We start from the raw sequence: 11,642 nt of genomic DNA, 5'->3' as shown, positions 1-11,642 counted from the left end.
CGCGACTGCCATCGAGGAGGCGAGAGCAGTGCAGGTCACGTCTGGAGACCATTACAGGACCAGTGCAGCTGTGGAAGTGTGTGGTCCACAATCTAACTCCATATTTAGGACTCTAAGTCCTAAATATGCTCCGATTAACCTGGAAGGGTAGAGTCCCGAGACAGAGGACAGACATCTGTTAGACCAGGAAGGGAGCTTGAAAACACAGTGGAGCACAAGCGAGTTCAGCAAACAGGACCCAGTGATCTTGTTCCTAAAACTAAAGGGTGGCAGACCTCGCCCCAATACATAGGAAAGGCTAAAATAATGGCTTATTCTCTTAAAACAATTTTCTTTGTGCATTTTTTCCAAACACCTGGCTCCACTTACATGCTCATCGAAAGACAGAACTAACAACAAAGTAACAAGGGAACATTAATGGAAAAACTTGAGAGCAGTCAATCACAGCTTAGCTTTTCGCTCACAGTTGTGTTTTTAACACTCTGATTTATGCCGTGCATTTATTTGCATTTAACATTTCCAGGCAAACTTAGACATCTGGTATAGTCTTTGTAACCTTACTCCTCATCCTATGAAGGAGATAAAGCCTCCACAGCATGGTGCTGACTTGCCTGCCTGGGGCTCTCTCTCCTCCAGAGCAGAGCGAATGCATCATCGCCAACCCTGCCTTCGTGGTCTACTCGTCCGTAGTCTCCTTCTATGTGCCCTTCATCGTCACGCTGCTGGTCTACATCAAGATCTACATCGTCCTCCGGAGGCGCCGAAAGCGGGTCAACACCAAGCGCAGCAGCCGGGCCTTCAGGGCCAACCTGAAGGCCCCACTCAAGGTCCTGAGATGCCCCTCCCGTCCAGTGTCCCCACCTAACCATACTAGGGGGACTCATCCTATGCTCCGTGGGAGTCTGGGACACCACAGCCGGAGGGGGTCCAGGCGGGGGGAGCTCGGAGGAGCGTGGAAGGGCAGGTTCGGAAGGCTTGGACCTCAGGGGAGCGATTCAAATCTCCAGGAGTGGGGGTGGGGACGGTGGTGGAGAAGACCTGGGAGGAGGAGTCTTTGCTTGGAGATCTTCGTCTGAATGCAGCGGTCTGTGGCACCCTTCTGGGCATCTCGCCTTTCTTTTCCTCACTCTGGCCCCTCTGTTCCCCTTTCCCTCCCACTGATGCCTCCATCCCGTCTCCTTTACCGCTCACACGCTCCGTCCTCCCCTCTGTGCACACCTCCTCCTTCCTACTTCCCTCCTCTGCGCTTCTTTCATCACCCCCCTCATGTCTTATGAATTCTCCGCTGTGCTTAGTTTCCCCTGAGGAAGACAGTATGTGGGCGCAGAAAGAACAAGAGCTTTGGGGTTAGACACAGCGGGTTCAAATCCTACCACCGCCACTTTTTGCTGAGTGACTTTGGACAACTTGCTTAACTTCTCTGAGCCTCAGTTTTCTCATTTGGTAAATGGGAATAATAATACCGACCTCGTAGGGTGGTCTCGAGGATTCTATGTGAGAGGGATGTGAGCATGCCTGGCATGGTGCCAGACGCTTAGCAAGTGCTCCATAAAAGTCAGGGCCCTTTTGGCCCTTGTCCTGCCTACCTATTCTCATCACAGTACTGACCTCCTTTGCTGTGATTGCCTCCTCAGGCCCCCGCCCTCCTATTCTCTGCCCTCTCTGAGACCCTATGTCCAACCTGACTACCCCACACTTGGTTCCTGTCCCCACTCTACTCCCCATTGTGACCAGTGTGCTGGCTCCCTCCACAGGGCAGCTGCACTCACCCTGAGGACATGAAACTCTGCACCGTTATCATGAAGTCTAATGGCAGTTTCCCAGTGAACAGGCGGAGAGTGGTAAGTGTTCAGGCCAGGGATACAGAGCCAGGTCTTTTTGCCCCTAGGGAAACCCACCTGCCATGATTCTCAGAGACCTCGTTGGCTGGTTGAAGGGAGAAGCACGTCCTGGGATCCCCACTTTGCCTCAGCTGAGGCCAGACTCAGCATGCGCAGCTCACAACAGGCATGGAGCAAGACAGCTTGATTCCGCAAGACACAGCGAGCCACCCCTAGCACAAGAAAATGGTTGGGAGAAAGGACTTGGCTATAATAACATGATAAAAATAATTAGAATGGCTATTACCATTAATTAAATACCTCCCATGTTCATATTTTCTCATCAAATCCTAAGAGCAACCCTGGGAGGTAAGTCTTACCGATCTTCACTTTACGGAAGAGGAAACAGAGGCTCGGAGAGGTTGGGCAACTTATCTAAGGCTAAACAGTTAGTCAGTGAGCCTAAGCTTAGGTGACTCTGAAATCCACGTCTCTGCCGTGCTTTCCATGTGCTGCCTTACCACAGGCAGGTTCAGGGGCTGGAGGCTGGGTGCCGGGAGCGGAGGGAGCAGAGCAGCCGCAGGGCCGGCAGTTAAGCGCAGCCTCTGTGTAGAGCCCAGAGATGCAGAAGCACAGCAAACCCTTGGCTTTACCCAGTGGTAGTAGCATCAGGGTCCAGGCAGCAGGTGTCCCATCCCCTGGGAGGGCCAGGGAACCCCCCCCAGGGCGACTCGTGAACTCCAGCTCAGGTGTCCTCAAGAAACAGGGTTCTCACTGTTCACCTGCACAGCACGAGCAGGACTCAAAGAGTTGTTTTTGAGATAGGTGCCAAAGCAGGGACTCAGGATTGGGACTGAAGTAGCATCCCAGTTATATCACCTGAGCATATGGTGAGGCTGCACTTCGGCAGCTCAGGCTGAGACCTTGAGGCCTGGAACAGGAGCATCGAGGGGAGAACATGGGAGGGCCATGCGTGCAAATGTGGGGACCAAGGGACATTTGGCACCTGGATCAGTCTACTAGGAGAAATGGAGCCCACATGTGAGTGCAGGTGCAGGTGCTTCGGGTCAGCTTGGCAGGAAGAACAGGGGTGCCCTCTATGCAGTTAGAGCATGAGCTCCTGGAGGCAGGCACTGAACATGAATCAGGCACTGAATGTCAATCAGTAAGTTATCCCCAGCAGCCAGCTTGGTGCCTGGCACTCAATAAATGTTACTCAGTTAATAAAAGAGAAGTGCTTGGGCAGTAAGCCCCCACAAAATGGTTGTGGGGTTACTGAGGCTGCTGAAGGATTGCTCTGGGAAGGGGGCCTGGGATGACCCTGCAGGCAGGGGCTGCCATGGGTCCTGGGTCCTATATCCAGCCAGTCCCTGCCCGCCAGTGATCATCCTCCTTGCCTCTCTGGCATAGTGACCTATGGCATTTTCTGGAGTCTGAAGATGGGGATAGGGAAGGGCTGGGTGTGGCCAGATAGGCCAAGTGAGGCTGAGTGATTGATGCCTGAGAACTTGACTGGCTTTACCCAGAGCTCTCTTCCTCATGCAGGAGGCTGCCCGCCGAGCCCAGGAGCTAGAGATGGAGATGCTCTCCAGCACCAGCCCACCTGAGAGGACCCGGTACAGCCCCATCCCACCTAGCCACCACCAGCTGACCCTCCCCGACCCGTCCCACCATGGCCTCCACAGCACTCCCGACAGCCCCGCCAAACCCGAGAAGAATGGGCATGCCAAAGACCACCCCAAGATTGCCAAGATCTTTGAGATCCAGTCCATGCCCAATGGCAAAACTCGGACCTCGCTCAAGACTCTGAGCCGCAGGAAGCTCTCTCAGCAGAAGGAGAAGAAAGCCACCCAGATGCTCGCCATCGTCCTCGGTGAGTCGGCCCTGGCTGCTGGCCACAGCCCAGCTCTGTCCAATCCTGGCTGAGGGAAGGACCCATCACTGCAGGTTCCATTACCTGCCACCCCCTTCTTAACCGTAGCTGGTGGGTCACGAGACTGGCACTTTCTCAGGCCCAGGTCAAGCCCATTGATGCACGCTATTAGGTAGATCCTATAATTATGCTTAGTTTACAGATGGGGCAGCTGGGGTTTAGAGTCGTCCTATAACTTGACCACGGAGCACCCATGATTTAAACTCAGGCAGTCTGACTCCAGAATCTGTGACCTGACCAGTCTACCATAATGACCCCCCAGAGCCTCATAACCGTGGGCAAGTCCCTTTCTGTCTTTAGTGCCATCAGAGGAGTAAAAGCTACTACTCAGGGTGTTTGTGGTCACCAAATGATAGATGGTGGTGAAGGCATTTTATAAACTGCTAAACACGCAGGCGAGTGTTGTCGTTATGGTCTTCGTTAATATTATTATTGTTGAGGAATTGAGAAATTCAGTTCACTCGAGCTCAACCAAGACCTTGTGAATAATAAAAACAGAGCTGCGGGAGGGGGACTGATCTTGGCAGCAAGGCAAGGCTTTCCAATAAAAGTCACCCGGAAAACCAGATAAAAAGTCAAAAATCAAGAGCTGAACTGCTATGAGTGGTTGGGAACAGGAGGGACTGATGTGACCCTGTCTCCCATGAGGTGCCCAGGGTAGTAGTGTGTGACACTCTCCTCACCTGCCATCCCTTTTACCTCTCGACTGTCCTGTGATGTGAGTGGGGCAGGTATAAGTATCTTCGTTTTACAAATGAGAGCACACCGTCGCAGCAGGCTAAGGGACAGACTATTGATCATTTGGCCGGGAGTGACGGAGCAGGGATCAAGCCAGGCTCTCTGCTCCAGTCCTCAGGGTCTCTCTCTGTTGTGTGGCCCTGCCCTTCCTGGGCACCTCTCTATCCCCAGGGACCCCCCGGTGGGCCACTCCGTGCACACAATACCTCCATACCAAGGGTCCTGCCCTAGCTGGTAGCTCTGAGTTCGGCAGAGTGGGTGGGACAGATGTCAGTCTGGCTGAGAGCGTATATTCCAAAGCTTGGGCCAGGGTCTGCAGCTCACAGTCCGGGTGCCTTCCCAGTCCAGCTTCTCCCTGGCCCAGGGCCAGCCTGACTGCCACCCTCTCTGCCAGGCGTGTTCATCATCTGCTGGCTGCCCTTCTTCATCACGCACATCCTGAACATTCACTGTGATTGCAACATCCCGCCTGTCCTGTACAGCGCCTTCACGTGGCTGGGTTATGTCAACAGCGCCGTGAACCCCATCATCTACACGACCTTCAACATCGAGTTCCGCAAGGCCTTCATGAAGATCCTCCACTGCTGACCCTGCTGCTCACCCTTACAGCAGCCTGCTGCCTGCCTCCCTGCCCAGGCCAGCCCGGCCTCAGTCCCTGAGATCCGTGGGCAGGAGGGCGCTGGGTGGACTTTGCCTTCCCTTTGCCCGGCGGGCCCTGCAGTGTTAGCTTGGCACCACGCCCCTCACTGCCCGCACACTCTCTACCAGGGTAGTGTAGAGAGTCAGGCACGGCGTCAGCCCTTGGGCTGGACCCTGTGGCTCAGGGCAGCTCACAGAGCCCCCATCCCACTTCCAGGCCTCCTCTCCTTGGCACCAAAGACGCAATCGCCTTCGCTGACCTTTTTCTGGGGGCTCTGGGGTTGCTGGGGCCAGAGTCAGGGCTCAGAGGCTGCGACCTCTGCTGGGCTTGGCCTGGTCTTCACAGGTTTGTACTGGAGGAGTGAGCAAGGGGCAGGGAGTGGGGAATGGACAGTTCACAGCCCATAAAGCCCAGACCAGGGAAGCCAGAGCTCTTGCCAAGGCCCCAGGTAACTTGAGTCTGGGGAGACCCATGTAAATACCACAGGATGAACCCCAGGGAAGCCCAAGCCAAATATCTCTGCTCCCTCTCCTGCCCAACAGGAGCCTCTACTCCCCATAGCAGTGGGTCCTGACCTGCTCCACCCTGAGGGAGGGGCCTCAGGAGGATCTGTGGGGAGAGGAACCCCACCCCTAAGTCCACTCTGCTGCCTCCTGACGGACTCGTATATACCCCTTCTCTTAGCATATGTCAGGCCAGCCTGGAAACAGGTGGGGAATGTGGCTTGTGACTATGTCTGGGGCCTGGGTTGGGGTGTTCGAGGTTCTCGGGGGGGGGCTGCCTCCTGCCACACTATGCCGCAAAACCATTTTCCTTTTCTCTTTCTCTTGCCTCTTCTCTTTCCCCTTCCCCTTCCCTTCCACTGCCTCTGCCTTAGAGGAGCCCGTGGCTAAGAGGCTGCTGAGTACCACTTGGCCTGGCCCTGCCCTGAGGGAGGAGGGGAAGCTGCAGCTTGGGGGAGACTCTGTAACATCACTACACACGCTCCAAACTAATAAAACTTTGACAAGAGTCGCATCTGAGATCCCGCGGGTGGAAGGGCGCAGGGCCGCCTCGTCCTCTGCAGCACAGCCCTCTGTGCTGGGGATGGAGTTGGAGAGGCCTTCTGCAGACCCTCCTGAAAGGGGCAACCCTGGCCACACCCATCAGAGTGGGCAGGACTTTGGGGGCAAGGAGGAAAGAAGTGGCTCCGGGAGGACCAAGAAGACGTGCGTGCCTATGTGTTTCTCCCCTCTTCCCCATCCTCTGTCTCCTCCTCTCGAGCTGCCTTGACCATTCTCAGTTCTGCTATTGGGTGGGCCCTGACCCTCGGCTGTCAACTAAGAAGGAAGGGAGAACATTTCCAATGGGAATCCCATGCTTACCCAGGGTTCTGCTGATCGCCAGAGCAGCAGGGGCCACCAGAGGGAAGCCAGGCTGTCCCTGTTCCCACCTCCTCCTCTCCAGGTCCCGGCACCTCTGAAGGACCAGTCCTTTGCCCTTGCCTCCCAGGGCAGAGAAGGCTGCATGGAGAAGGTGGCCTTACAGGTGCCGGCCATGCTGTGTCTGTGTCTGCCCCTTGCCCTGTCTTCTGCACCATTCAGGATCCCCTTCCTCTAGGGCAGGGTGGGGAGGCAGGGAGGCCCTGCAGGATGTGGTCTGGATCGTCCGCCCTCCTCTCAGCCTCCGGGACAGTCACAGCTCCCAGCCTTCTGGGGCCACGACTTGGCACTGACCCAACAACAGAAATTTGGCTCTTTAAAAGTGAAATATAAATCAACCCAGTGAAGGAGGAATATTCTTACTGCCTTGAGAATAACAGCAGTGATGACAAACAAGGTCCCGGCACCCACGGGCTCAGGCTCTGGGGAGATGTCAGGGCATAATTTGCATACTAAATACAATATTTTTAGCACCAAAGTTTGGAGCACTTAACTTGCCCTGAACACTTAATTATGGACTTTGATCTTCTCCCTGAACCTGAATGTAGCCCTGAGCCCCAGGAGAGGCTCCTGTCCCCAGGAGCACCTAGATTCCAGACGGTGGGCAAAACAGGCCACTCGTCTAGTTTCGGAGGGTCAATAACCCAGTGATCACCTTCTGAGGAAGACACCAGACCCTCAAGGGAGCTAGCAACCCCAGATACTTCTGAGCTGCTGATACCCTTGCCATAGCTAACACACACACACACACACACACACACACACACACACACACACACACACACACACACACACACACACACACACACACACACAAACCACACCACCACACCACACCACACCACCACACCACCATTCAGTCACCAATAAAAGATCTTGACCTGGGTAGGAGCTTAAAGAAGCTCACCATCATCGTTGGAAATCTTATGAGGTCACTGGGTTGATCAGGTGTCTCAGGAATTAAAAGGCAGAGGAAGGAAGAGCAGTTCGAGGGAGAACTAACAAGGGAGAACAGAGCATCATAGGCAGAACAGAGACTGGGAAAAGTTACCAGCTAATCATGAAAGAAAACAGTCTTTACCAAAACAACAGATCGACTCAACAGAAGTGGGCTCTGAGGAGGGCTAAGGCTTCCCACCAGAACAAATAGATTGAGCAAAGGCTCAGGCAACAAACAACAATTAACCAATCAGGAAGGCAGAGAGAGGGAGCCGGAGGCTGGGCAGGCTACCACCCTCTGATTTTCTCTTTTCTCTCCTTTTCCCTGTCTCTCTTGTAGAATGCCTTTTAATCAAAGGATCATTCATATACCTATGTAGCATGTGGAGTCTTCCCCTCACCCCCTTTCAGAGTACAGCAAGGAAGCATCACTTAAGGAGCGAGGCTTTCTGGTCAGGCACAGCTGGGCACTTTGCATATGTCCTCTCAGATGTCCTGCATGTAACTACAAGATTTCACAGCTTCAGGCCCTTATTCTTCCCCTAGGGGGTTCTGGAGGAGTCCCAGGTGGCCATGGGCTGAGGATGTGTCCTGGGAATTGAGAAGGCGTGTAATGCAGGAGAAACTGTTACTTCACGCACCCAGCCATTGTCTTAGTGAATATTTATTGAGCGACTATTGTGCTCCAGGCCCTGAGCAAGGTGCTGGGAATAAGATGGTGAAGAAGGTAGACACCATCCCTGCCTTCACTGATTCTCAGTTCGACGGATGATAGGCATTAATCCAATAATCACACGATAGCTGTAAAAGCTCCACATCCCCCATGGCAGAGCCCTGGCTGGGTGTGGAGACGACCCCGCCACAGACATGCTCTGCCCAGCTCTGTGGCACCATTTACCCAGATGACGGCGACGAGTGGGATGCAGCAGCCCTGGAGCGCCTTGGCCTGGAACAAGTAGGTAGGGGATTGGTGAGGTCAAGCAGACTGCTCAGAGGACTTCCTGAATGGCAGGGCAGGAAGTCCCCGAAACAAGGGACTGCCGATCCTGCTTTCCTGCTGGCCTCAGAACAGGGGCAGTCAGTTGCCTACAAGGGACAGTGAGGACTGGCCTGCCTTAGGGGCATTTCTGGTGCCCACCTATCTGGGATTCCGTCCTACACTACCCCTATCCTGGGGATGCATGGCCCAGTCCTGTGCCCCACCACCTCCCTTGCCCTCCCACCCCAGGACCCAGGCTGTGTCTGTGGCTTAGCTCCCATCTCTGCAGGGCCATCATGGGCCTTGCCCCATGTGATCTCCTATCCTCCTCATAACCTCGGAGATCAGTCCATCTGACCCCCTGCTATAGAAGAGAAGCCTCTCTAACACAGAGGGTGGTTGGAGGTGGCAGGGCTGGCCTTGAACCCAGGTCTTCTGACTGCATATCTTATGTTATCCATTCCATCTGTTTTCTGACCAGCCCTGAGCAAAATTTGAAAAGGCTAATATGGTCAGAGATTTTCAAAAAGGGACAGAGAGAAAGAAAATAACATTTGGAACTAGACTTCTAGGATGCCGCCCTTAGCGTGCCTGTGAATAGCCTGACAACTATTTTGGCCGCTAGAGCAAATGAGCATGTGTGTGTGTTGGAGGCGAGGGGAGGTGGGAGACAGGACAGGGGGTGCTGTTTTTAGTGGGGTTTCAGTAATAGGAGGACAGAGTCTGGGCATCCTATGCCTGAGTGTCTCCTGCCAGCTAGCTGCCCTTGGCTCTGGTTCTGGGGGAGGGGGTTCTGGGAAAGCAGGAAGCTGGCAGGGAGAGAGCAGACCCCTCTTGGGAGGGGGAGACCTACCCTGGCTTTGTGGGGTTCTGAGGAGCAGGGAGAAGAGGGTATCTGGTGAGAACAGCTTACCCCTTCCCTCTTCTATCTCACTTCTACTGCTTGGCAAATAAAGCAGCACGAGAACTGCTGGGCAGAAGGCCCGGCCTGGAGGGCATCTGAAGAGGCCTTTTACTGATGGTTGGAGCTGTGACAGCTCCCAGGCCATAGGAAATGCTACGGGACCATTGTACTTGCTTGCACTTTCTTTCAACTTCACCCTTGGCTTCTGTCCTGAGACCTGGAAATGTATGTGAAGCTGGAGCAAAGGAGGCGGCCTCCTTGGCACCTCTGGGGCAGATGCTGTGGGTAAAATGAAGGATGGGGGTCAAGCAAGGGAGAGAAGTGGCACCACTTGGGGCATAGAAAGGAGCTGGGGACTTTGCAGGAACAAAGCTCTGACATGCACATATGCTGGGTTTTCCTGACCAGGCCTAACTCTAAACACTTTTTGTTTGCCCCACGAGGGAATCGTCCGTGGAGGCCAGGCTCTGCTCTGTGATCAGGGCAGAGAAAGGCTGGAGCGGGCAAGAGAGGAAGGAAATTACCTGAGGAGACAAGTTCCATGGTCTAGTTCTCCCCACAGAAGGTGCTGCTCTGCGATCCAGAGGCCGGGAGAGCTTACGGCAAGGGGCCTTGCCCCTGGCTAACCTGCTCCATGGCTCAGTTCCACCCTTCTCCCGGCCTCCCTCTTGCTCCACCCTGCCCCACGGCTGCTGTATTCTGTCCTCCTGCCCTTCTTTCCGCGGGCTGAGGGCTTGCTGCCTTTACGTGTCGAGCAGTGGAGGTCTAAGGAGCGGCGGACCCTTCTCCCTCCCCTTCCGGTGGATGCAGACAGAGCCACCTTGCTTTGCTGACACTGATCCCACTATCTGGCTCTTGGGGCTCGGAGTAATCCAATCTGTGGATGGTCATCGCAGCTGCACATCAGTGGGCACAACCCACTCATGAGGCTTGCTCCTGCCCTGTAGCTGACCTGACACTACTTTAGGCATGTTTCAAGAGGTATCTGTCACAGCCCATACCGAGGCACCGCAGGAGCCACTCCTTCCTCCCTGGATAGGCCAGCAAAGAAAAATAGGCAGTGGCTTCTATGAGCATCCCATCAAAAGGCTCCCAAAAGGCTGGCTTCTCTGTGCCCTCTTCCAAGAGAAAAATTTCTCTGACTTGGGAGAAACTGCAGGAAACTTTGTATTGGGTGCTTACCTACTGCTTTGCTCCTTGACCCACAAGGCATCTGATTCAATTATTACCACCAGCCAGTGAGAAGCATTATGGCTATGGGATGATGCAGCCACGGCTAAAAAGGTTTCGGCAACCTGAGGTCACACACTAGTGGATGACGCAGCAAGATTTGCACCCAAGTCGGCCTGGTTTCAAAGCCTGTGGTCTTTCCACTACCCAGCCCCCGGAGCTTCCCTCCCCTGCCTCAGCCCAGCTCCTTCTGTCTCTTATATTACAGTAACAACCCTGCTACTCTGCTGCCATAATGCAGGTCAGCAAGCCTGGAGGGTGAACTGGGAGAGAACTATGTGGAATGCAGAAATAAGCGAAGACATCGAGGAGCCTCACCCTAAGTGAGGCAGGTGCTCTAGGAGCCTCACCGCAGTGGGTGTTGGAACAGAGTGACCATCTCCAGCCGGGCGGTCAGAGAAGGCATCGCGGGCAGAGACAGGCAAGTTGGATCTTGAGGAGTATAGACTGCACTGCCCACCAGCCACATGTGGCTGCTTAAATTTAACTCATTGAAATTAAAATCTGGGTTCCTTGGATGCACCAGCCACATTTCAAGTGTTCAGTGGCACATGGACCTGGCAGCTATCCTTTCGAAGACTTCAGATATAGGAAGTTTCCGTCTTCCCAGAAAGTTCTGTTGAGCAAGCTGTCCTAGAATGACTTCTAGGTTAAGAGTATGGGTACCTTCAACTAAAATGAGGGAGAAAGAGTGAGGAGCAGGCTTGTGGAGGGGAAGGGAGTGCTCGATTTAGGACACATTGAGTTTAAATAGTCAATAGGACCCTCAAGTGGAAGTGCCCAGTAGGAAACTGAGGAGTTCCTATCCTCCTCTACCTGTCTCCCCTAAACAGTGATTGAAATTTAACCAGACACCCTCTCCTTGGGAACTTTGAGGGCCTCACTAAAATCCAATTCTCAACATCCCCAGGAAACTGCCAGAAGGCAGCTGTGTTGAAAGAGGACTTAAAGTGGATGCTGTGTGTCTGCGTGGGTCTGTGTCTGGAAAGGGGTGGCTTGAAAAGGGAGAAGAAGGTGCTGGTAGGCAATGAAGGAGCC

General features: G+C 54.1%; 1 protein-coding gene across 1 annotated transcript in view; it reads left to right on the top strand.

Moving 5' to 3' along the window:
- The window catches only part of LOC120621559 (D(2) dopamine receptor-like), a 6,751-nt gene extending 1,543 nt beyond the window's left edge, over positions 1 to 5,208 (top strand). The window contains exons 2-5 of the mRNA XM_039886968.1: positions 637 to 827; positions 1,755 to 1,841; positions 3,366 to 3,693; positions 4,886 to 5,208. Coding sequence (XP_039742902.1) covers positions 637 to 827; positions 1,755 to 1,841; positions 3,366 to 3,693; positions 4,886 to 5,079 — 800 coding nt within the window. The 3' untranslated portion in view covers positions 5,080 to 5,208. The remainder of the gene's footprint in view (positions 1 to 636; positions 828 to 1,754; positions 1,842 to 3,365; positions 3,694 to 4,885) is intronic.
- Positions 5,209 to 11,642: the final 6,434 nt, after the last annotated feature.

The sequence above is a fragment of the Pteropus medius genome, unplaced genomic scaffold, assembly GCF_902729225.1.
Source record: "Pteropus medius unplaced genomic scaffold, Ma_sr-lr_union100, whole genome shotgun sequence".
Classification (NCBI taxonomy): Eukaryota; Metazoa; Chordata; class Mammalia; order Chiroptera; family Pteropodidae; genus Pteropus; species Pteropus medius.
The sequence above is the reverse complement of the archived record's forward strand: the minus strand, read 5'-3'. Positions and strand labels throughout refer to the sequence as shown.